This window comes from Sturnira hondurensis, unplaced genomic scaffold, assembly GCF_014824575.4.
Source record: "Sturnira hondurensis isolate 20B ecotype Veracruz unplaced genomic scaffold, ASM1482457v3 Scaffold0001509, whole genome shotgun sequence".
NCBI classification, from domain to species: domain Eukaryota; kingdom Metazoa; phylum Chordata; class Mammalia; order Chiroptera; family Phyllostomidae; genus Sturnira; species Sturnira hondurensis.
Genome location: NW_028074140.1, coordinates 8686923 through 8713400, shown reverse-complemented (window position 1 = coordinate 8713400; position 26478 = coordinate 8686923). Strand labels below are relative to the sequence as shown.

Genomic DNA, 26478 nt, shown 5'->3' with positions numbered 1-26478 from the left:
GAAGTATCATTGACAAATATGTTTTCCCAAACAGTTGCTTCTCTCTTAATCTTGATACTGTTTTCCTTAGCCATGCAGAAGCTTTTAATTTTGATGAGATCCCATTTGTTTATTCTTTTCTTTATGTCCCTTGCTCTAGGGAACGTATCAGTAAAAATCTTGCTGCATGGAATACCTGAGATTTTCCTGCCAATGTTCTCCTCTAGGGCTTTAATGGTTTCCCAGCTTATATTTAAGTCTTTTATCCACCTTGAATTTATTTTGGTGTATGGTGTAAGTTGGTGCTCGAGTTTCATTTTTTTGCATGTAGCTTGGACTGCTTTAAATTTTTTCACCTCCTGCTTTTCATTATTTTCACAGTTTTTAAATTGTTGTTCAAATACAGTTGTCTCCATTCCCCCCACCCCCATGACTACGCCTCCCCACCCCAGCCATCCCCACCTCCCACCCTTGATTCTACGCCTGCCTCTTTGGCTTTATCCATGTGTCCTTTATGCATGTTCCTGACAATCCTTCCTCCTTTTCTCCCCATTCCCCCCCGCCCCACCTCCCCTCTGGTTACTGTCAGTTTGTTCTTAATTTCAATGTCTCTGGTTATATTTTGCTTGCTTGTTTGTTTTGTTGATTAAGTTCCACTTATAGGTGAGGTCATATGGTATTTGTCTTTCACTGCCTGGCTTATTTCATTTAGCATGATGCTCTTGTGAAGGGTAGGAGCTCCTTATTTCTTTCTGCTGCATAGTATTCCATTTTGATTCACTGGTTACTGATGGGCATGTAGGTTGCTTCTAGCATTTGGCTATTATAAATTGTACTGCTGTAAACATTGGGGTGCATAGGTTCTTTTGAATTGGTGTTTCAGGATTCTTAGGGTATAGTTCCAGCAGTGGAATTGCTGGGTCAAAAAACAGTTCCATTTCTAGTTTTCTGAGAAAATTCCATACTGTTTTTCACAGTGGCTGCACCAGTCTGCATTCCTACCAACAGCGTATTAGGTACACATTTTCTCCACAATCTTGCCAGCACTTGTTGTTTGTTGATTTATTTATGATGACCATTCTGACCCACATGAAGTGGTATCTCATTGTGGTTTTAATTTGCATCTCTCTGATGGCTAGTGATGCTAAGCATCCTTTCATATATCTCTTGACCATCTGTATGTCCTTCTTGGAGAAATGTCTATTCAGGTCCTTTGCCCATTTTGTAATTGGATTATTTGTCTTTCTGGAGTGGAGTTGTGTGTGTTCTTTATATATTTTGGAGATCAAACCCTTGTCCAAGGTATCATTTGCAAATATATTTTTCCATATTGTTGGTTCCCTTTTCATTTTGCTGATGTTTTCTTTTTCTTTTTCTTTTTTTTATTTTTTATTTATTTTTATTGTTAATATATTTTATTGATTATACCATTACAGTTGTTCTATTCCCCCCCTTCAATCTCCTCCACCCGCACACTCCCTCCCCCACCATTCTCCCCCCCTTAGTTTATAACCATGTGTCTCAAGTTCTTTGGATTCTATATTTCCCCCACTATTCTCGCCCTCCTACTATCTATTTTCTACCTACCATCTATGCTATTTTCTGTGCCTTCTCCCCCCTTCTCCTCCTCCCACCCCCCTGTTTCTAACCCTCCATGTGTTCTTCATTTCTATGGTTCCACTCCTGATCTAGCTGTCCTCTTGGTTTGCTTTTGTTTCAGGTGTGGTTGTTAATAACTGTGAGTTTTCTGTCCTTTCACTGTTCATATTTTTCATCTTCTTTTTCTTATATAAGTCCCTTTAGCATTTCATATAATAAGGGCTTGGTGATGATGAACTCCTTGAACTTGACCTTATCTGAGAAGCACTTTATCTGTCCTTCCATTCTAAATGAAAGTTTTGCTGGATAAAGCAATCTTGGCTGTAGGTCTTTGGATTTCATGACTTGGAATACTTCTTTCCAGCCCCTTCTTGCCTGTAAGGTCTCTTTTGAGAAATCCGCTGACAGTCTGATGGGTACTCCTTTGTAGGTGACTGTCCCCTTATCCCTTGATGCTTCTAGGATTCTCTCCTTCATTTTGGTCTTGGCTAATGTAATTATGATGTGCCTTGGTGTGTTCCTTCTTGGGTCCAACTTCTTTGGCACTCTCTGAGCTTCCTGGATTTCCTGGAAGTCTATTTCCTTTGCCAGACTGGGGAAGTTCTCCTTTATTATTTGTTCAAATATGTTTTCCACTCGTGGCTGTTTCTTTCCCCCTTCTGGTACCCCTATAATTCGGATGTTGGAATGTTTAAAGATGTCCTGGAGGTTCCTAAGCCTCTCCTCATTTTTTTGAATTCTCATTTCTTCATTCCTTTCTGGTGGGATGTTTTGTTCTTCCTTCTGGTCCATTCCATTGATTTGTGTCCCCATTTCCTTTCCATCACTATTGGTTTCCTGTGCATCTCCCTTCATTTCAATTAGTTTAGCCTTCATATGTTCCTCTAATTTGTGACTATAATCAACCAGTTCTGTGAGCATCCTGATAAATAGTGTCCTGAATTGTGCTTCTGAGAGGCTGGCAATTTCTCGGTCGCTTAGAGTTATTGGCTCTGGGACTTTGAGTTCTTCTTGCGCCATCTTTCGGGTTGTTCGTGCCTGTTCCATAGCAGGATCAGAGCCCTAAAGTGTTCACTAGAACAGGGCAACTAAGTCGCTGGGTTGTGACGTTGTATGTGGGGGCGGGGTCAAAGAGGGACAATGGCTCTCACTGGTATTGCAGGGCAACTAAGTCGCTGGTTGTGACGCTGTATGTGGGGGCGGGGTCAAAGAGGGACTATGGCGTCCTGTCTGCCGCCTGCCGCCACGGCCCTCACCAGTGCCGCAGTTGTTGCCGTCACTGGGCCCATGCGTTTCGTCCCACTGCACGCGAGTGTGCCACCGCCGTCAGCCCTCGCCCCCTGGGGCCTGCGTGGTCCGTCTCACTGTGCGCGAATATGCGCCTGCGGTCTGCCCCGCATCCCAACTGGTTCCCGTCTGCCTGGGCGCCTGGGTCGGGGGCGCTGTCCTGCCCGACCCTGCTCGCTGCTGGCTCCGCCCCTCTTACCGTCCCCGTTGAACCGTTAGATGTAGTCGGACTTCTGTATAATTCAATTTTCTGTCCTTTGGTTGTGTCTTTGTTTCTCCAAACCTTTGTTGTATTCAAACTTGGTTGTGGGAGAAGGCACAGTGTTTCCACCTATGCCTCCATCTTGGCGGAAGTCCTTGCTGATGTTTTCTTTAACCGTGCGGAAGGTTTTTATTTTGATGAAGGCCCATTCGTTTATTCTTTCCTTTAATCATTTGCCCTAAGGAATATATTGGTGAAAATATTGCTGCGTGGAATATCTGAGATTTGCCTGCCTATTTTCTCCTCTAGGACTTTTATGGTATCATGCCTTATATTTAAATCTTTTATCCATTTTGAGTTTATTTTTGTATATGGTATAAGTTGGTCGAGTTTTATTTTTTTGCATGTAGCTCTCCAGATCCCCTAACACCGTTTTTGAAGAGGCTATTTTTACTCCATTTTATGCTTTACTCCATTTTATGCTTTTATGCTTTGTCAAATATTAATTGACCATAGAGACTTGGGTTTATTTCTGGGCTCTCTCTTCTGTTCCACTGATCTGTGTGTCTGTTCTTATGCCAGTACCAGGCTGTTTTGCGTACGGTGGCTTTGCAATACAGTTTGATATCAGGTATTGTGATCCCTCCTACTTTGTTCTTTTTTCTCAAAATTGCTGCGATTATTTGGGGTCCTTTATGTTTGTGTATAGAACAAACATTGTTGAATCTATAAATTGCTTTGGGTAGTCTGGATATTTTGATCATGCTAATTCTTCCAGTGAATGAATACAGTACATGCTTCCATTTGTTTGCATCTTTCTTAATTTCTTTCTTCCATGTTGTGTAGTTTTCTGAGTACAGGTTTTTTACCCCTTTGGTTAGGTTTATTCCTAGGTATTTTATTTTTCTTGTTGCTGTATTAAGTGGAATTTTTTTCCTGATTTCTGTTTCTGATATTTCATTGTTGGTGTAAAAAATGCCTTTAATTTTTGAATATTGACTTGGTATCCCGTTGGTTTGCCAGATTCACTTATTAGGTCGGGTAGTTTTTTGGAGTCTATAGGATTTTCTTTTTTTTTCCTTTTCTTTTTTTTTAAGATTTAATTTATTTATTTTTAGAGGGGAAGGGAAGGAGAGAAGGAGAGAAATATCAATGTATGGTTGCCTCTCGTGGGTCCCCTGTTGGGAACTGGCCTGCAACCCAGGCATGTGCCCTGACTGGGAATTGAACTGCAATCGTCTCATTTGCAGGCTCACGCTCAATCCACTGAGCTACACCAGCCAGGGTTTTTTTTTTGTTGTTGTTGTTGTTGTTTTTTATTAGGATTTTCTATCTACACTATCATGTCATCTGCCAACAGTGACAGTTTTGCTTCCTCCTTTCCAATTTGGATGCCTTTTATTACTTTTTCTTGTCTGATTGCTGTGGCTAGGACTTCCAGTACTATGTTGAATAAAAGTGGTGCAAGTGGACATCCTTGTCTTGTTCCTGCTCTTAGTGGGAAAGCTTTTAGTTTTTGCCCATTGAGTATGATGTTTCTCTGTAGGTCTCTTGTATATGGCCTTTGTTATATGGAGGAATGCTCCCTCTATTCCCACTTTGCTGAGTGTTCTTATCATAAATGGGTGCTGTACCTTATCAAATGCTTTTTCTGCATCTATTGATATAATCTTGTGATTTTTGTCTTTCCTTTTATTTATATGATGTGTTATGTTTATTGATTTGTGAATATGTACCATCCTTGCATCCCTGGGATGAATCCTACTTGATCATGGTATATGATCTTTTTAACATATTGCTGGATATGGTTTGTCAGTACTTTGTTGAGGATTTTAGCATCTCTGTTCATCAGTGATACTGTCGTGAAGTTTTCTTTGTTGTGTCTTTATCTGGCTTCATCAAAAGAGTGTGGGAGTCTTCCATCATTTTGGATTTTTGGGAATAGTCTGTGAAGAATAGGGGTTAGCTCTTTCTTAACTCTTTTGTGAAATTCTGCTGCGAAACTATCCAGTATAGGGCTTTTGTGTGCCAGGAGTTTTTTGATTACTGTTTCAATTTCATCAACTGTTATTGGTCTGTTCAGGCTTTTTCTGCTGTTCTGATATTTTAGTAGTACAAGCATTGAGGACTTACCTATACTTTATTCTCTAAGCAAAATATCATTTTGTGTATACAGTGACCAACTGGGGAGAGACGAATGGCTGTTTCCTGCTAGTTGATACTTGTGAGACAATCTTTAGATTTCAGTCGTTAGAAACTGTTTAGGAAACTGTAGGACTCTCATGGTTGTGTCTATGTGAGTGACTCAGAATGTGGTAGAGCTAGAGAGTGAGTAAGATTGGGTCAGAATATGAGTTGACATTGTTTAAATATGAGACATTTAATGTTATCTAGAAAGGGAGATGTCACAGTGGTGAGGACTAAAGAATTAGAATTGCTTTATCTGATATTTATTACTAAAATTGTAAGTGATATATTGTCAGTTTATTTTGTTTGAATATTTGTTTTTAAAATATTTGTTTTGTTTTAAATATTTATTGTTGTTTTCAATAGACAGCAAATGCACATTCTTACACTTAATTTTATTTGGTTCTGACCAGGGATTCTTTTAAAACAGTTAAATCTTGTATTTGAAGTTTGAGAGATTACTTTTATTATTAATATTATTTTAGATATATGAATCATGACTATAAGAACCTAATGACAGTATACAAAGTTGTTTTTTGATAGGTGTAGTAGTACTGAAAAGAAAATAAAGACATAGAGTTGCAACATTATCAGATCAGCAAAGATGATATTGGGGACTGATTTTCCTTTTAGGATCATCATGACTTCGTCAGCTTCAGGAATATATGGCAACTTTGGCCAGGCAAATTATAGTGCTGCAAAGCTGGGTCTTCTGGGCCTTTCAAATACTCTTGCAGTTGAAGGCAAGAAATACAACATTCATTGTAACACTATTGCCCCTACTGCTGGATCACGGTTGACCCTGACTGTCTTGCCTGAAGGTAAGTAACTTAGATTTTTTTCAGTATTATTACCTACCGATCTTCATGAGTAGTAAGTGGAACAGCAAATCAGTTGTTTTTCTCTCTCTCTCTTCAGTCAATTAAAACAAACATTCTCTCACACAGTTTTGGGAGGATCAGGAATCATCAGTGGCATAGCTGGGAATTTTTGGTCCTGAGTGTCTAATGAGGTCTTAATGAAAATGTTTGCTGGGACTCCAGTCATGTGAAATTTTTTTTTCTTTTTTAAATATATCTTTTTGTTTAATTCTTATTCAGGTACAGTTTTCTGTTTTATATGCCCAGCCCTGCCCCCCCATCATGTGAAATCTTGTCAGGGTCAGAGGATCCATTTCCAGGCTCACATGCACGTGACAGTTACCAGAAGGCCTCCATTCTTTCCTTGAGACATTAGTTTCTCATCACATGGGTTTCTCCATAGGACTACTCTTGATATATATGGCAACTCCCTTCCCAAGAGCTAATAATTTGAAACAGAGAAACAGCAATCAAGGTATAAGTTGCTGTATCTCTTAATTTCAGAAGTGATATACTGTCAATTCTATCCTATTATATTGGTCACAGAGAGCAATCCTGGTATGTTGTGTGAGGGGACTGTAAAAAGGGGCAAATAAGAGAAGATGGGGATCATTGGGGCCATCATGAAGACAAGCTGTCATGCAACCCTAAAATTGGGGTGTTACCAATAACTTGCATGTATCTTTTTCATCCTTTCGCACAACCTCTTTGCTTGCCCAAGATGTAATCACTTAAAGAAAATGATTGGCTTTCATTTCTTTACTGCTTTTTTCTTTAAAAATATTAAATACTAAGTAAAATATTTTTTAAAATAATAAATACATGGCTAAAATCTGTATTGTTGGGCTTATTTTGATATTAATAAAATCATAACGTAATGCATTTTTGAGGAGGAATTACTCTTTTTCACACAATGTTATGATTCTAAGATTAATTTATATTGTGTATACCTGTAGTTCACTAATTTTTTAAAATATATTTTATTGATTTTGCTATTATAGTTCCATATTTTCTCCCCTTTATTCACTTCTGCCTTGTAACCCCCCCCTCCCACCATCATTCCCCCACCTTAGTTCATGTCCATGGGTCATACATATACATTCTTTGGCTTCTCCATTTTCCATACTATTCTTAAACTCTCCTCTATTTTTTTCTCACCTAAGGTACTATATTTGCCATGTATAATACATACTTTTCCCCCCAAGTTTTTGAGGGGATGTGCGTTATATGTAGATAGTACTAATTGGATATCTATATAAATGTCTTTAATTCTTTTATTTATGCTTATGTCTTAAAAATATAACTCTAGAAAGCAATAACAATATCCATATGCAAAATAATACCCCCAAATATGATAATCTGTTTTGTCTCTACATATAAATAAATAAATAATTGAAATAAAAATTAAAACAAAAGATTTTTTTTAAGGTTTGGGCCAAAAACGTCAGTGTGCATTATATATGGCAAAATATGGTAAATAAGCATTTCCAAATTTGTTTCATCATGAAACTTGAGATGGTTGGAGTGTCTCTTTGGTTTTCTCCTCATACTTGTGATAGAAAGTTGAGAACATTGTAGCATTAGGTTTTTTTTATATTTTAAGGCTTAGAGGCTATAAAGTAAAAAGTCTTTGGAGCTGCTCTTTAATTTACAGGGACTGTAAATGTAAATATATATAAAATTATATTTTGTCATTTCACAATTAAAGTTTGCAGTTGTTTGATTCTTTAAAGATTATCAAGTTTATTAACAAATTGCATCTCATTTCAACCTTGGAACAACTTTTGGTATAGGCAGGGAAGACGTTTTACTTTCCGTCTATCTTACTGAGAAGACAGATGTCCAGGGAGTTGAGTGATGTGCTCACCATCCTAAATTACCTGCATAGCAGGCCTAGCATTAAAATCCACGCCTTCATACTCCTTGTGTAGTACCTTTCTGCTCTATTAAGGTGCTCACAGAAAGGATTCAGTGGGAAAATGTTTCTTACACTTTGTTACTGATTAGTGATGGTTGCAAGGTTCATTTCACATCATTATTTTACTGGTACTACAATTGTCAATGATTTTATTTTTTATTTTTAATTTTCCAGCTTCTGGTTAAATAGCTAGGAGAGTAAAATAGTTCTGGGAATGAATGGCACCTAAGTTCCTTACATTAACACAAGTATAGCTTTGCTTTCTAGTCTTTGCCTAAGCAGGTCTAACTTGTCTTCTTCTGAATTAGCATGTTACCTACCTTGGAAAGGTATGTGCGATATATTTAATATCAGAGGCTAGGAAGAGCTGTATGATGGAAAAAGTTATTTGGAAAGCCTTGAATTTTAGACTAATTATGTACATCCAATTTTGTTCGTTTTTTTAAAAAATGTCTCTGAATTGTCTATAATTTTATAGGTAAGAGATTTTCAAATAGTAAAACAGTTGCTTAAATATGTGTGTATTCTCATTCATAAACTTCTTTTTGGGGGGTGTTATTTATTGCAGATATTGTGGAAGCTCTGAAGCCAGAATATGTGGCACCTCTTGTCCTTTGGCTTTGCCATGAGAGTTGTGAGGAAAATGGAAGCTTGTTTGAGGTATTCTTACTCTTCCTCCTTTTTGCAAAGTAATTTTCATGTAATTGAATATTAAAAATGGTTTAAAAATTGGTATTTTTCAGTTGCTCACATTTGTAAAAATCTGCGTCAGTTGATTTTTTAAATATGGTTATGTTATAATTAAGGAATAAGTGTTGACTAAGGTTGTTTTTGAGGACATAACTGCAACTTCATGAATTCTGTTTACTTAGTTCTTTATTTATGGTATTGTCACCAAATGAGAATGTGGCTGGTTTGGTGTGTTTAGTCAAATATAGAAAGTCTCATTTGGTTTGAGAAGCTCAGTAGTAAAGTGGACGGATATAGGGGTTGGAGTCAACCAGGCCAGATTTTGAATTCTTGTTCTGGCACTTACTAGCTTGCTGGAATTTTGTCCAAGTTAACCTCCCTGAGCTTTAGGGTTTTGGGGGGGTTTGTTGTGGCAACAAGAAATTACACTTTTAAACTCTTAGCATAGGACCTAGTGCATGTTACATAGCAGTCACTCCTTAATTTTATTGTGTTTTTATTGTATTTTTTCCATTACCATTTATCCCTCTTATCCCCACCCCTTGCAAGCACCACACTGTTGCCCACGTCCATGAGTCCTTTTCCTTGACTCCGTAATTTCATTTTTTAAAATATTTTATTTATTTATTGTCAGAGGGGAAGGGAGGGAGGAAGAAAGGGAAAGACATCAATGTATGAAGGAAACATTGATTGTTGCCTTTCACAGGCCCCCAGCTGGGGACCTGGCTCACAACCCAGGCTTCTGCCCTAATTGGAATTCAAAACTGCAACCTTTTGGTTTGCAGGATGACGCCCAGCCCACCGAGCCACACACCAGTCAGGACTTGATCCCTTAATGTGAATTTTATATCAGTATAGCAGGAATTTAATCTGGGTGTGATAGATGAGTAAATGCAATTTACTATTTATCTTAACTTTAAAAATAAACTCTTTTTTCTTGTTGCAAAGCTTTTGTTTGTTGTAAAAATAAAAGCCACATATACTGCCATCGTCCATGATACCCATAGTCAGAATTCTTTTAGATAGATCTCTTTGTGCCACTTTATACATTTTTGATTTCTCATTTGAGTTTGATTTCTTTTTTCCTTTCTAGGATGAACTGTTATATTTTATGCCTCTTCCCACCACTGTATTTGGTTCTCTTTGATAATAATGAACCCATTGTATGAGAAATACTATGATATCCAAAAGTATTTCTTGGTAGCAAAGCAACCTGACTCAATTTGAAGTGAATAATATATTACCCTCATTCATTTAGATAAAAAGCTGATAAGTAAATAAAAAACTCTTTATACACATTTAAGCAGAGATATTTGCTTCAACTTTCTTAATCACAATCACTGAATGTGAATTGTGTAAAATGAGAGGTGGAAAGAACTTTACAACTCTAAATTCATTTTAGACAAATGAACTTAATAGTTCATTTGTCAAGCTCAAATTTGGCCTGTTTTAAAAAAGTCTTACTGGGAAAATTTCTTTAAAAAACCTTTTTATCTTTTATAATTAATTATTCTGTGAACAAAAATAATATATGCTTTTTGTAGTAAACTTCAAATATTCAGGAAAGTATCTACAAGAAAAAATTACCAAATAACCCCCATTGCTACTACTTAGAGGTAACTACTATTAATATTCTTAGGTATTCTCTCCCGGTCTTGTATTAGATGTGCATTTTACACTAATAATCTATTTCAGATGGGCATTTTATGCACACACACACACACACACACACTCAAACTGTATAGTTAGGATCATGCATAGATGAAATTTTGCAGGTTGTTTTACTATATTGTGAACATTTTTAGTGAGCGACATTTGCTGTGCATGATTGCTAAAATACAGTAAGATATGCATGTGTAATACCCTGACTTAAACCTCGAAAACAAATTGCCACTTTATTTGAAAGGCCCTAATAGATAACTAGAATTCTTTGTCGTTAACAGTCTGTTAATAGATAACAGATTCTTTGGCTCAACTGAAGTCGTTGTGTCTAGCACCCAAAAGAAGCTTGTAGTTTGTTGCTTCACTCTCAGAATATGGTAAAAGATGACTGTTACCAAAACCACTGCTGATTTATCTACTCTGACAGCACCGAGGCTGATCAGTCTATTATATGAAGTGTGAGCATATTAATAGAAAGGCCTCTAAAGGGTGATTAAAAAGTCATATCCTTGACCTATATCATAGCCACTAAGATATGTGCTGTCAGTAAATTTTCTTCTGTCATATGTATGTGGAATTCTCGTGATAAGTTCTGCACATTGTAGTTGTAGTATTTGAAGATACAACAAACATTTTTGTTTACATCAAACATTTTCTTCTGGCAGTATCTTTGAATGGCATTTAGAAAAAAATTTATCTGTGTGGCAGTTAATGTATTTGTTTATTTGCTTTACTTTTATATATAAAGATGTTTCATTAAAATGATTATATGTAGTTCATTAAGTCAGATCTTGGTTTTATTTTTCTTTGCTTTAAATTTTGTTATTCACTAAGTCTTTCGAGAGGGACATGAATTTCAAGGTTGTGATGTGCTAGGCAATTTTACTATTTATATTGTTTAGCCTTCATGGTTACCTCATGAAGAGTGTCCTTATTTCACCTAAGCAGACGCTTGGATTTAGGGAAATCAGATGATTTGAACAAGGTCACAGCAGCTAGTCAGTGGAATAAGTGGTACTGACATCAGAGTCATGCTTTTTACTACATTGTGCTGCTTTGTATTTCAACCCTAACAACATGAACAGTGCAGGCATGAGGGCCAGCAGATTTTTGTAGAACTGTATTATTTTTTCTGTTGTCATATAGTATCCTAATTTTCTTAGTAAGATAGCTGCCTGTATTTTTAATTTTAAAAAATTTGTTAATGATGTCACTCTAGATGGTATAACTTGTTTCCCCTCTTTTTTGGTAGGTTGGAGCAGGATGGATTGGAAAGTGTAAGTCTCTTTTTCCTTATGTTATTTCAGTATCTTTAAACCTGCAGATCTAATTAAATCTGGATAAAGATCTTGTCAAATGCCTAGCTATGGGATGCAACTCAAACCTATTCTAAAAGATGTCCTACAGTCCTGTGGAATTTTCAAGACTCTGTTTTATTTTCTTTCTGTTGGTAGTTTTTATTGAGGATTTGACCTTTCTTATTCAGAACTGGCTATTCCCTCCAACAGCATAGTCTCTGCAGTCTGTAGTGATGTTTGTCTTCCCTCATCTCTGGCATCCAGCCTGCTTGTTCTGACTGTGTCCTCAGAGATGTGAGTGCGGGGGAGGGCTGGTTTTGGAAAGAGGGGAAGAGCCCCAGCAGGCACGTTCTTCAGTTCTCTCATTTAGTTCTTTTCTTTCTGGGACCATGAGACATCAGGAAGAGACAGTGAAGCATCATATGGACAATTCTGTGGGACAGAAATGGCGTCTGATCTGTGGGAATTACTTCCCTTCAGCCCAATAGTAAATTCATTTGGCTTCAACTCTCTTTTACCCCAGTCCTTAAACCTTGTGACCTCCAAATTGGATAATCGCTTGAAGGTATTTCAAAAAACTGAAAATTCCAGTGTCCCAATTTATGTTTTTAGTTGGCTAGAGGTATCAAAATTAATCAAATTATTTAAAAGGTTCTCATTACTGGAGGGTGTTGTTACAACGTATTGTAGACTATCACTGTTTTCATTTGTTCTCTGCAGTTATTAAAGTAAATTATATTGCTTAAGCAGTTTAAATATTAAAAATAAGTATTTTAAGCATTTATGACATCAGTTTAAGAAAGGAAGATCAATTGTTACAATAAAAGCTACGTCTGGGACTTTATCGAAGCTCTAGAAGCAGTTATTTTGTCCTGCCCAAGATAAATCTTCAGTTGAATAATCATCAAAGTCTGACCGTTATGTTTAAATAGGTTACTGGTGGTTATTTATTCCTCAGTCTTTTAAAAAAGAAAACAATGTTAATTCTCCTCATAAAATTTAGGCAGCAGTAATAATGATTTTTGTGAATAGGCTCATTCTAGTTGACTTCTGGTGGAAAGGAAGGAAGAGCAAAGGGAGGAAAAGGCAGAATTGTTTGGGACTGTCTGACATAGTATTTGGTAATCTGGAGTTTTTTATCCGTCTTTACTACTAGGCCTCAGTTTGCTGTCCAACAAAGCTTTGTTCTGTTATCTTGAAGGATAGTCCCCAAGTGATCTCTGGTCACAAAGTCAGTTTTTTGACATGATAATATAATTTATCTTCTGATTCAGCATTTCATTCTGCTTTAGTAGTGTCTGGTAAAGTGAGAGAAATTTGTCCCTTCAATTTCAAATATTTAAAAAAACTATACATTATCTTAATGAGTTTGTTATTTTAGGAAAAATGCATTTTAAGGACGGTAATAAAACTCTTTAGAAGTTAGAATCTCTTTCTGAATTTCCTTTTTCTTAAGAGTTGAAAAAATGCAAGAGGCTCTTATGAATTTTACTTTACTTTCTGTCTTCACTGAAATTATGTGCTTAGTATTTTAGTTTTGTTTCTATAACCAGTACGCTGGGAGCGGAGCCTTGGAGCGATCGTAAGACAGAGGAATCAGCCAGTGACTCCTGAGGCAGTGAAGGCTAACTGGACAAAGATTTGTGGCTTTGAAAATGCCACCAAGCCTCAAAGTATGGAAGGTAAAGGGTCCCACTCAGTCCAGTCCTGGTTGGGGAACCAGAAGCAATCTCTTCTCTTACGAAATTGCTATTTTAACTGTAGTGTCTTAGACTGTTAAATCATGTAGAGTACATTTTCTGATCTAGTATGTATTAGAACTCTTCACATTTAAGATACGTATGTCACTACCACTGTCAGTTTTTTGTAATCCTATTTTTTTGGTGTATGTATGGTTGGGAGTGGTATGAGGTAAGTTACCCATTTGTGCTTAATGCATCTACTCCTCACCTGATGGCTGGTTTCAAAGTCTTCCATTATTTAACCATATGCTCCTTATCTGACCTAATTTTTTCTTTTATTTCCCATAAAGTTTATTTAAGCCTATTTTATTTAGGCTTAGCCCTTTCTGTCTAGTGAATAGAGTTTGCTGTTTTAGCACTTTGTCTTTGCTCCTGTTTCTGTCTTTCTAAAGTGACCCTTCTTCCTTTTATTAGTATTGTGCTTTAGAAAAACCTAAGCTCCAGATGTTGAACAAAACCCCCCTACATATTCTGGGCTACATCGATCTCTCTCTTAGCTGAACTCTTCCGCTTGAGCATCTAATCGTAATTGCTTTCATTTCATAATTATGCAGTTTCTTAACTGCATAGTAAGTTCCTTTGGGATTGGAGACTGTATCTTGCATATATTTCTTCTGTATTTGGTGCTAGCATAATGCAGAACTACTAGAAAGGGTTTTTAGTAAATGCTTGTTAACCTTGAATTATTGAGGCGTCTATGATATGCCACAGGAGTAAATAACCAATAAAAGTCACATTATTTTTTCTAGTATAATTCACATATGCTCATAGTATATAAAATTTAAAGGACCTTTCTGGGAAAGGTCATGAATAGAAAACTCATTTTTTCCTTTTAGTAATTTTATATTTACTGTTTGATAACAAAATATATCCCCAAAATGACTATTTTTTCCCTTAATGACACTTCACTGCCTGCTGGTACATGCACTAAAATTTTATTATGTTTTCTCAATCAAATGATAACATAATTGTTCTGTCATTAATGGTAGCATTGTCCATATTCTGTATTTTGATACTTGAGATAAATTTAGTCTATCAATATCAGTTATCAATGAAAGTGAAAGGAAGAAATATATTGAAGATTTTCTTCTGATGTCAAAGTTCTACTTTATTGCCTTAAAAGTACTAGACCTAGTATGAAGAAGGAGCTAACTAAATGAATTGTGTAATTATAAATGACAAGATATGTCTAGTATTTGAAGTACTGTTAAAAATCTCGACTTTTTAATACAATTGAGACTTTCTAGAGCAGGTACTTACTCTACTTCTCATTTTATAGATGATGAACTAAATCCTGGAAAAAACTAAATAACTTGTCCAAGCTTCCTCAGTGTTTGAGTGAAGAGTTAACTCAGGTTGTTTCTCTCTGAGTGCAGTGCTTTCAGCCTGTGTCAAGGTGGCTTTCAGTTACAGAGCCACTGCCCCCGACCCTGGGCGGCAGTCTGAACCGGGAGGTAAAGGACGGATTAGAAGGAGGAAGCCTCTCTACTGGTGAATCCAGGAGCGGCAGCTCTCCCAGTCATCTCACATCCTGTAGTTTGGTTGTAGTTTTTCTTCAAGGTTAGAAGAAGACTCATACCTCTAAGGTTGTTAGAAAGGTCCCAGAGCTTTGGAATCACCCCAGAACAGTTTCCAAAACCTGTCTGAAGTCACTGGTCATAAGAATGGTTTTCTCTGGAAGAACTTTAAGTACTATCTTCAGACCTACTACCTGTACAGAGATCTAGGGGGTAACCTTGGCACTATTTCGTCCTGGAGAAGGGAGGATTGTGGGGAGAGAAGGGTAAGTAGTTGTCCCTCCACCAAACAGAAATTGCATCCATCATGTGGATGGATGAGGGTCCCACTTTACAGAGTTGTAAAATTGCTCAAAGCTCATCGCAAAGCTTACAGTCATAAGCTGGGAAGAGTATGTTGGACAATGCCTTGTTTTCCATGAAAAACACCGAGTTATCAGTGGCCTGTTTAAAAGTCTTTCACAATTTTTTCCCATAATAGCCTCTCATCATACATTCAGTTCATGAGTGCCAGAAAAGAGTCTGCATTAGGCTTGCTGAATGTTATAGGAATAATTATCTAGCACCGTGATTTTCCACCGATGTACCGCAAGAATTTTTAAAACATGCTGTGCCTGACTATTTGTCACGGGCACAGACTTCTTTTCCCTTAGGTTGTGAAATAAAGAAATGACAACAACCGGCACAACAATAGCAATCCAGTGTGAATGACTCACAAATATACCTATTTTTTATCAGATCGGCAAAAATATATTTTTTGGTGTGCTGCAGGATTGTAATAGTTTATGGGTCTGTGAAATGAAAAAGGTTGAAAATTGCTGATCTAGCACATTTTCTTGGTCACATTATTGTTGTTGTTGTTGTTTTAGAATCAACTTCCCATATAATCGAAGTTCTGAGTAAAATAGCTTCAGATGGAAGAGTTTCAACAAATCGTACCAGCCATGCGGCAGCAAAAACAGCCACAACAGGATTTGTAAGTGAAGGGGATAAACCTAAAGCTGTGCCTTCTATGAAGATCTTCTCTTTAATACAAAAAAATTATTTTGTTGTTAAATAGGAAAGATAAGTGACTCCAAACCTTTTCATAATATATATACCAAATATTTATAGAATTTGAGTGAACAAAAGACTAAAATATTAAATGTACCTTTACTTTACACAAGTTTTTTTTCTTTGAGAATCACAAATGACCCTACTCTAGGCACCATGTTTCTGACTTTTTAGAAAAGGCTAATTTATTTTAGAGCATCTTCTGAGTCATTTTTTTAAGGGAAAGCATTGATAGAATGTATTTTGGAAACATTTCATAATGGCTGCAAATAAAAGGCCTCCCATGGTGTCAGAAATTCTAACAGAATTGTGGTTATAGCTTGTGGGAAGTTGACTAATTTGCCACCTTTTTATTTATCCTTAAAAAAAGGTTTAGTGCATAAATAATAAGTAAATTATTTTAATACATTCAGTTTTGGTATTCTGTGACTCAGGACAGACAGTGATATAATTAATTATATAATTTTAACCCTGAGAAAATGGTCATTTTATAGTTGTGATTTTACTTTAGAATTGAGGTTAGCAAACTTCTTTATTAAAAGGCCAGCTAATCAGTGTTTTAGGCTTTCTGGACCACATACTGTTTCTGTCACAAACTCTTGATTTTCTTTTTTTAACTACTCTTTAAATATATGAAAACCATTTTTAATTCTCAACCATTGTTTGGTAACTCCTGCTTTAGAAAATGAAAGTGATTATAAATTGGACATCATTCTTTCATAACTTAATGTATGTTTCACAAAATTGCTAGGTATATCATCACTGAATAGAAAAATATAATATCCAGATAGATAAAGGACAATCCTGGGAAATAGCTTCTGATAAAATCTCATTTTAACTAAACCATTATGAGGCAGTCTAATTTATAAGCATTAAGCAGTGTTTTGTTCCTCTGTTTATAGCAGATTTTTATATAATAAATATTTTAGGACAATTCACTATTGCTATTTATAACAAATTTGTTTGTTTATTTGTTCATTTGTTTATTTTTTGGTAGCTAGTAGTTGTTAATCCAGCATAGAAAAAGGAGACAGGAAAGTAAAATGAGACATGCTATGTGTTAGCAAGAAGCAAGTGATAAAATATTACTTAGCTATAAATGAAGTTTTTTCATATATAATCTAATTGATTTCTATTAAAAAACCAGATATAATGAAACAATTTTAATACCCCATCAAATTCACTAGAATGATATTCTAGTCACATTTTTTCTAAAGCAATACTAGGTATGTATGCAATGAATAGTTTTGAAAAGTTAAAAATTTAAAGATTTGACCAAGATGAGTAAAAAATTATTTCCTCCATTTGTCCCATAGGATGGAGCTATTGGCCATAAATTTTCTTCATTCTCTTCTGCTTACACGGAACTGGAAGCTATTATGTATGCTCTTGGGGTGGGGGCATCGATCAGAGAACCAAAGGATTTGAAATTTATTTATGAGGGAAATCCTGACTTCTCCTGTTTGCCTACCTTTGGAGTTATTATGGCTCAGAAATCTATAATGGGTGGAGAATTAGCAGAGATTCCTGGACTTTCAGTCAACTTAGCAAAGGTAATGCATAATAAATATTATTGATAAATATCACTATGGTTGTATGATTGTGTGTATTAATAAAATAGTTTATAATGGTTGATTCAGGATAAGAAGTTGGCATATCTTTTGACCTTTTAAGTATGAAAGAGAAGAGGATTCAAAATACAAACAAGAAGAAAACAGCCCTGTTTAGTCCCACAACCCTGGCATAATGTTATTCTCTCTCTGCCATTTTCTTACTGTTTGACCAAGAGTAAATAACTTCTCCAAGCTTGTTTTCCTATGTATAAAATGGATATGATAATCCTTACCTGATGGTATTGGTACAGGGGCAAGCCAGGGAATTAAATATCCAGTGGAAGAGTATTTGAGGCTGACAGAACGAGTGTAAAAGGCCCTGAGGCAGGTGCATCCTTGGCTTGTTTTTCAAACAGCAAGGGGGTCAGTATAGCTGTAGAGTGAGCAAGGGGCTCTAGGAGGTAGAAGAGGGCCGTGTAGTCATTGTAAGGGTTTCAGTTTATGTTCTGATAAATGAGCGGGACCATTAGTAGCACTTTGAACTGAGGAGTGATGTATGAGCTGCCTGTATTCACTCAGAGGCTCTTCTTTGCTACTGTGTGTGGAGAGTAAATTACATGGGAGCCAAGCATGGAAACAGGGAAACCAGTTAGTAACCTACAATAGTAGCTCAAGCAAAAAGCTGAATATCGGGGGAAAGAAAAAAGAGTCAAGGGTAAAGGTTTTTGGACTAAAGGTTTTTGGAATGATATATACAGGGTGGGTAAAAGTAGGTTTACATTTCATTTGGAAAATATTGTAATAATAATAGTACAGTAATAAACTTCTGTGTATTCATAACTGTAAACCTACTTTAACATACCCTGTATGCATATCTATATTATTTAGAATTAATTATATGCAACATATTTAATATGTACAGTAGTTATATATGACAATATATATAATAAAATAGATATGTACAGTTATTTTAAGGTGGGGATAATGAGGAATTAGTTTTGGACAGATTTGAGATGGCTGTTAAACGTTTAGGTGGAGCTATAAAGTAGGTAGTTGAGTAGATGAGTCTAGGGTTTGGGGGTAAGGTCTAATTGGAGTTTGTAATATTTAAAGACATGAGATTAGATGAAATCACCTAATGTGTGAATGTAAGTGGAGAAGGTCTTGTGATTAGGGTCCCTGAGGTGGTTAGTGGTTGAAGACATGAGAAATTGGCAAGAGAGACTTAGAAGGAATGGCTGGCGAGGTGTGAGTTATGAGGAATATCAGAATATGGTATTTGGGAAGCAAAGTGAGTAAGTCGTTTCAAGAGGGAAGGAGTGCACAACTAAAAGAAAGCTTTTGAGGTGGGGTTTATTTTTTTTCTTGGAGTAAGGTTTAGATTATAAGCCCAGTGATAATTGTTGAATCATAGAACTGTGGATGCTTTCTGCAATTGATTGATTGGAGAATCCAGTTACTGGGGTTTTCTTTAGCCCTTTGCTGCTCTACACTGATGAGAACTTACTAGAGTATTTCATGAAGTATTTCATGAAGCGAAAATGAGTGCCAAGCAGTTTACTCTCCCATGGTAGTTGCTGCATACAGTTCTTCTGTTTGCATAATGTAAGAGCAAACAGAGCAGATATTTTAAACTTGTCCTTCAGAGTTGAAAGGAGTTCGAAATTATAAATGGCATTCCATATCTGGGGCTGGGGACAACAGTTATCGTGGAGTTTGCATCCCATCTCCCCAACCTTGAGTTTCCAGGCCATGTGATACAGTGAGGTAGCCCATTTGTCGGCCCATCACTGCCAGCCTCTCACTGCTTTTTGTTCCCTCCTGGGTTCTGAGAAAGACTGGGAATTAAGCTGTCCCATGGCAGTAGAGTGTGGTCATTTGAATGTGTGGGTCAGGTTTTGTTTGTTCTGTCCTTTGGTTTTCCTGCACACATTTGTGCATCCTTGCTTCAGTACATGGATGTTAAGTGGCTGTGAAGTTATACAGGGTCCTTTGCTCTTTGTAGATACAGTATCTGCTCTTCGTAGATAATTTGTGAGGAGATGACTGTGGAGATATACTAAGGAGATGTTGGCATTGAAAATGCTTTTATTTTTAACATAGTTTTGAAGGTTTGTTTTTGTGTTTTGGTTGAGTTGTGTGTGTATTTGTTATGTGGCCAATTTGTGCATTTTCTCTTTTTTTATTGATTATGCTATTATAGTTTTTCCAGTTTTTCCCCCTATATCCCCTCTCCACCCTGCCCCCCTAACCCTCCAGCATTCCCTCCCCCCCCTTAGTTCATGTCCATGGGTTATATATATAAGTTCTTTGAGTCCTCTGTTTCCTATACTACTTTTTATATTTCCCCATCTATTTTATGCCTACTAATTTTATGCTTCTTCTTCCCTGTACCTTTTCCTCCCATTCTTTCCTTCCCCCCTCCCCACTGAACTCCCTTTGTGTGACGGCCATTTCTATGATTCTTTTCCTATTCTGATTGTTTGCTTAGTTTTTGTTTCTGTTGTTTTTCTTTCCTTTTAGGTTCATTTGTTGATAGTTATGAGTTTGTTGTCATTTTACTGCTTATATTTTTTATCTTAGAATAGTTCCTTTAATGTTTCATATAATAATGGCTTGGTGATGATGAACTCCTTTAACTCGACCTTATCTGAGAAGCACTTTATCTGCCCTTCCATTCTAAATGAAAGCTTTTGCTGGATAGAGTAATCTTGGATGTAGGTCCTTGCCTTTCATGACTTGGAATACTTCTTTCCAGACCCTTCTTGCCTGCAAGTATTTCTTTTGAGAAATCAGCTGATAGCCTTATGGGAAGTCCTTTGTAAGTAACTGTCTCCTTTCTCCTTATTCCTTAGGATTCTTTCTTTGTCTTTAATATTGGGTAATTTAATGATGATGTGCTTTGGTGTGTTCCTCCTTGGGTCCAACTTCTTTGGGACTCTCTGGGCTTCCTGGACTTCCTAGAAAGAAATCTGTTTCCTTTGCCAGATTGGGGAAGTTTTCCTTTATTATTTGTTCAAATAAGTTTTCAATTTCTTGATGTTCTTCTTCTGGCACCCCTATAATTTGGATGTTGGAACATTTAATGTTGTCCTAGAGGTTCCTAAGCCTCTCTTCATTTTTTTAGATTCTTCTTTTTTCCTTTTTTTCTGGATGGATGTTTATTTCTTTCTTTTGTTTCAAATTGTTGCTTTGAGTCCTGGTTTCCTTCTTGCCACTGTTGGTTCCCTGAATATTTTGCTTTATTTCACTTTGGATATCCTTCATTTGTTCTTTCCTTTTTTGACCCAGCTCAACCAGGGCTTTAAATTCTTCCTCAGATAGGTTGGCAATCTCCTTATCGCTTGGTTCTGATTCAAGATTCAAGGTTTTGCTGTGTTCTTTCATTTGAGCCATATTTCTTTGTCTTGGCACAGCTGATGTGTTGTAAGGGGGCAGGACCTTAGGGATTCACCCAGGCAGGACAACCCTGCTTGCTGTGCTGCAGGGCTGCCTGTGGGGGTGGGCCCAGAGAGGGAACAGCAAAGCTCTTTTGCTTGCCTCTGGCACACTTTTCAACTCCAGTCTGAGGCTGGGAGTATCTCCTACTGTGGCAACCCCAGCCATAGCCCACAGTCAGCTCTGAGTCTCTTACTCCCTTAAGTCAGCCCCTCCCTCGCAGCCCACTGAGCTCAGCACCCTGCCCCACCGCCATGGTCTGCCACTTCGCCACGGTTTTTCTGAGTTGGCCCAAGAGGTCTGCTGCCTTACTGGTCAGGTTCTTCTGGTTGATTTTTTTTTTAATTCCTTGGTTGTCGGAGTTCCATGCAGTTTGATTTTCTGGCACTTTTGGTTGTTTATTGGTTTCAGATTGGTTGTTATCTTCCTTTTGGTTGTGCAAGGAAGTGAAGGGTTTCTACCTATGCCTCCATCTTGGCTGGAACCTGTTCATTTTCATTCAACAGCTATTTATTGGACACTCAGTATGTTCCAGGCACAGTGATAAGTACTGAAAGTACAGCTTAGTTTAGCAAATAATCCATAATTATCAGTCAGTGAGGATTTATCAATGTTTAAAAAGAAAGCAAATATAAGGTGTGGTCTCTACTCCAAAAGACAGTTTTTATATTGGTGGACCTATTATTTCTGCATCGTGTGATTAAGAAGTAGAAGCCAAAGTGAGACAGATCATTTGGGGAAAGTAGTGATATGAGCATGTGGACAGTGAAATGTCACTTTTGATTAGCAATATCTATAGGCAGAACCTGTGGAAAAAGATAATATGCTAATAAAATTTTGCTTATCCTAACATAGGTTCTGCATGGAGAGCAGTACTTGGAGTTGTACAAACCACTTCCCAGAGCAGGTGAGTTCTTGATGCACTGATTCCGTAATCACACCAAAATTTAATTTTCTGACTAACCTTCCAGCTGTGTCAGTGTGTTAAATTGGCATACAGTGACCAGGATAAACCAAGTCACAAGTTATTTATGTGCTTGTCAGCCGTTAGAAAAGGTTGATACTAACTAATACTGTTTTGGTTATCTTATACTTTGTTTTTTAATAGTCTTATTTAATAAGTTACTTCAAAATCTAACAGTTTATGGATGTATGGTAATTAAGAACTGAAAGAAATGTTTTTGTTTGTGTGTTCTAAACTTACTGATTGTGTATAATCAGTTATGGTTCCTGTTAATCTGGTATTCTTTTCTCAGGTGTTTATGTTGGTGCTGATTTTCATAAAGCAAACCATGTTAAAAGATACAGAATTTTTGTATCTTTAATAATCAGTTTTATTTTTCTTTATAATATCTTGTTCAGTAAAGCTTCTCATTTTATTTTCTCTATAATTTGACATATTTGTTTTGTTTTGCTACTTTGATGTTAGAATATTGTCTAATTATATACTGACCATTTAAGTTCGTAAAATACAAAAAAATGTCATTTCACATTGTATAGTGTAGAGGTCAGCAAATAGCTAGAATCCTAGTTTTTATTTCTTCAGTCTTCATATTTTACTAAAAAAATTATGAGATTCTTATTGCTTAATGCTGAGTAGCTTTAGTTCATTGTTAGTGTTACAGCGTAGGGTGCACACAGCTCTTTCCATCGGAGGCTGTGCCTAGCGTATGGTGGCCGCATTTCCCTCTCTGCTGGGTATCTGTCACATGTAAAGCACAGTGTTTGGTTTTAGATAATTTTGTGGTCTGGCTGCATATCAGAGTCACCAGTATTACATTATATTATATTACCTGTTATCTGAAATAAAATATGGATTCCATGCCCCAGCTCTGGAGATTTTATGTGCACACGTGTGTCATGTTTGGGTGGTATGATGGTGATGGTGGAGGATGGGAAGCTTCCATTCTGTATGTTTTTTATGCATCCAGCCTAACACATTCATTTGGGAAATGGTGTTATGAGAAGGGAAAGAAATGTGTAAGATAGGTTTCTGCCATTACAGATTTTAAATATGAAGAGAGATTAGAAATATGTTAAAAAATGATTGCAACAAATAGGTGCTTTCAATAGGTGTGGAAAAGACTTTTCTTAGTTTCTTGTACTTCCTTAGCCTCAAGTTATGTTTCTCATGATTACTTTTTTATCAGAAGCTCCTGTGCATTTTTAAGTAGTTTTAAAGTTTATTGTCTAGTAAATGTAAATACTGGAAATTCAAGATACTTAACAGTTTGGAACCTCATTAAAAACCTGCAGAAAACCAAGGTTTGACCAATATTTATAACATCTTCATAAAACACACTAGTTGATGAGACATAGGAACTCAGGCATCAGGAGACTGGTGTCACCATCTCTGCATCTCTTACTAACTCATTTGTTAGCCACAGTGATACTATGACATGTTGATTTACTGCTCCTTGTGGTAAGGATGTAAACATAATTGGACAGAGTGCAAGAAACTGAATAGTGGCACTTTACTTTCCATCGTGAACTAGCACATATACTAGTCTAGGATATGCTGGTTTCTAGCTTTTCTGGGATAAAATGTTTGATCTTTATTATGTTTCTACTTCATGTCATTCTTTCTTTTTTTGATTCACTACTTTCTCGAGATGATTTCTCGAGATGATTTCTGTTATTAGGGCAAAACAATACTGTATTTCGTCTGGAAAGTGAGATTGATTATGTTACCAATATCTGACAGGGAATATGTGACTATCAAATATCAGTATATGTAAATGTGATGCGAACAGTTAAGCATTATGCAAATGTGTAATTATCCCAAATTTCCCAAATAGAAACTCATGGATATGTGGTTTTGATTGTTAGGGCAGATTTAACCATTTTCTCTTGAAGTACTCATGTTTAAATAGATTTTTAATAAAATTATAAAATAACGTGTTCTCATAGAGAATGCATAAATTATAGAAAAGTAGAGGAAGAAAACAATTGCCTGTTAATTAATTATTCACTCACTGAATATTTATTAAATACCAGTACCTATTTTGTGCCAGGCATTACACTAAGGGCTGGTAATGTAACCATGAAAAGATATTGTCTGTACTTTTGCAGAGCTTAGAACTTGTCCAATGATGTATAGAGACAGTGGGCAGTGATTGGCACTATGTAATACACTGTAATGGAATAAGGATAAGTTTGTTACAGGAGCACATAGGAAAACCTAGAATGCAACTTGAGGGGTTGAGGAAGCCTTCTTGGTAGAAATGAAATTTAAATTAAGATCTGAAATTAGGAGTTAGTGTTCAGGGGAGATAGAAAAATATTTTATGCAATGGGAATGCTCTGTGCAGAGGGTTGGAAGTGAGAAAAAGCATTGATTGTTAGGGGAACTGAAAATAGTTACAGTTAAATGATGGAAAGAAGAGGCATAAAAATACCCATTGATTAGAGAGAAACAGTGTCTCACTGAATTCAGTAGAGATTTGAGGAGGAATGGGGTAAATGGTATCAGTTGTATGCTTAATAAATAAATGTTAGATGATTGAAAATTGTTATTTCTTAAAATCTAATTTATCAGAATTACTGATGTTTCAAATTTAGTGACTCAGGTATTCTGATTGAAAATTATTTCAAACCATACTTTTTAGTTTCATTGAACTTCCAGTGGAAATTATGTTAAATTCGCTCATGTCTTAACATAACTTACGGTTTTTAACACAGCCTATTAATTTACTTACGGTCTTTAAAACAGTCTGTTTATTTATTTTACTTTTCATTTTAGGGAAATTAAAATGTGAAGCAGTTGTTGCTGATATCCTAGATAAAGGATCCGGTTTAGTAATTCTTCTGGATGGTAACTCATTTCTGGTTCTTATAATAATGTTGTTAAACTGATAGGCTTTGTATGTAACATAATACTTCACCGTAGAAGGCATTAGTAAGTTTGTATTTGTCAGTTTGTGGGAAAACAAGATGAACAATCTAAAGTGTATAAACTTTCTTTAGAAAATAAGGGAGGAGGAGAAGAAGGAGTAGATTGGGGTAAAGGGTGGGGACAGTGGGACATTTCAGGCAATTTGAGACAATGTAACCAAAGCACAGAAGAAATGTGGCTGGTTTGAAGAACATAGAGGAGAATTATACTTGCTGGAGTATGTTTTTGACAGGAAGGGATACATAGACAGCCCTCAGTTGATAATTAAGCAGTGTTGTAAATATACTTTTCTATGTTAACTCTTTGGGACTTGGCACATGTTTGACCCCTGAATCAATCATTTAGGCCTACTGAACTCATAATATGGTTTAAACACCACAGCCACATTATATTTGCAGTGGAAAAAATATATAGTAGTTTAATAAATGTTGACATAATTAAATCTGAGCTGTAGATACATTGCTTAAAATTAATTTTTTAAAAGTTTAAGAACAAAATAAATAGATATTGTCAAAAATATTAGAAATAATGGCAGTGGGAAGTTTAATATTGTCTGATATTTGGACTATAGATGTTATCATTTTTGTTCTAAGTACATAGGTTGTACTGTAGATGCAGTTTTGGAACCGGTCTTATTTTTACTTAATAATGTATTGAGAACATTTTTGATGCTCTTAAATATTCTGCTACATTGTTTCTGTTAACTAATAGTGTTTCATCATATGTTGGTTATCTCTCCTTTTCCTTTCTTTTTACATTCCTCCTCTTCTCTTCTTTTCTTGATTTTCATATTTTCTTGTCATTCCAAATGTTGGCCAGTATTCGGCTGTAATTCTCCCAGTTTTCTTTTAGCCTTCTCACTGTCCTACCAAAAGTAATATACAACAAAACAAAACCTCTGCAGTAACCGGCCCTGGCTGGTATAGCTCAGTGGGTTGAGTGTGGGCCTACAAACCAAACAACCGAGGTTCGATTCCTAGTCAGCATGCCTGAATTGCAGGCCAGTTTCAGCAGGGGGCACATGAGAGGCAACCATACATTGATGTTTCTTTCCCTCTCTCCTTCCCTTCCCCTTTAAAGATAAATAAATAAAATCTTTAAAAAATTTCTGCAGTAACCTTAGCTTTAACTTTTACTGTTTTCTCTTGACCTAATCCATTTATTTAACTGTAGCTTGGCAATGTGTAATAATATATCAGAATTTGTAGATAAAGCACAGATAAAGTTAGATATACAGTTTCTTATGTAATAAAGACAAAAACTTTATTTTAAGTACAAATTTCTATGACTTCTTATTTTTTGTTATAATTGGATTTTTTCTGTCATGCAGTTCAAATTCACATCCCTCTAGTTTTCTAGAGCTGGAGATACAGATAATACTGAAACTCTCACTAGGAAATTAGTCAGTAGAAAGAGGGCAGCTGTCTTACATTCATTTATTACTTGCTTACCTGTCCGCTAACTTGCTCAATTGTCATTTATCCATTGATTAATGAACTTAATAAGTATTTATTAGGTGTCTTTTTGTCCCAGCTATCTAATTGTTGGGAATATGATGGTGAGCAAAACAGCCATGTTCCTGCCCTCCCGAAGCTCAT

At 36.3% G+C, this 26478-nt stretch overlaps 1 protein-coding gene across 1 annotated transcript in view; it reads left to right on the top strand.

The window, feature by feature from the left end:
• The window catches only part of HSD17B4 (hydroxysteroid 17-beta dehydrogenase 4), a 90342-nt gene that overhangs the window by 23960 nt on the left and 39904 nt on the right, over positions 1-26478 (top strand). Inside the window, exons 8-15 of the mRNA XM_037028998.1 lie at positions 5888-6075; positions 8601-8692; positions 11637-11661; positions 13236-13364; positions 15811-15917; positions 17311-17547; positions 21841-21892; positions 24728-24799. Of these exons, the coding sequence (XP_036884893.1) occupies positions 5888-6075; positions 8601-8692; positions 11637-11661; positions 13236-13364; positions 15811-15917; positions 17311-17547; positions 21841-21892; positions 24728-24799 (902 nt within the window). The remainder of the gene's footprint in view (positions 1-5887; positions 6076-8600; positions 8693-11636; positions 11662-13235; positions 13365-15810; positions 15918-17310; positions 17548-21840; positions 21893-24727; positions 24800-26478) is intronic.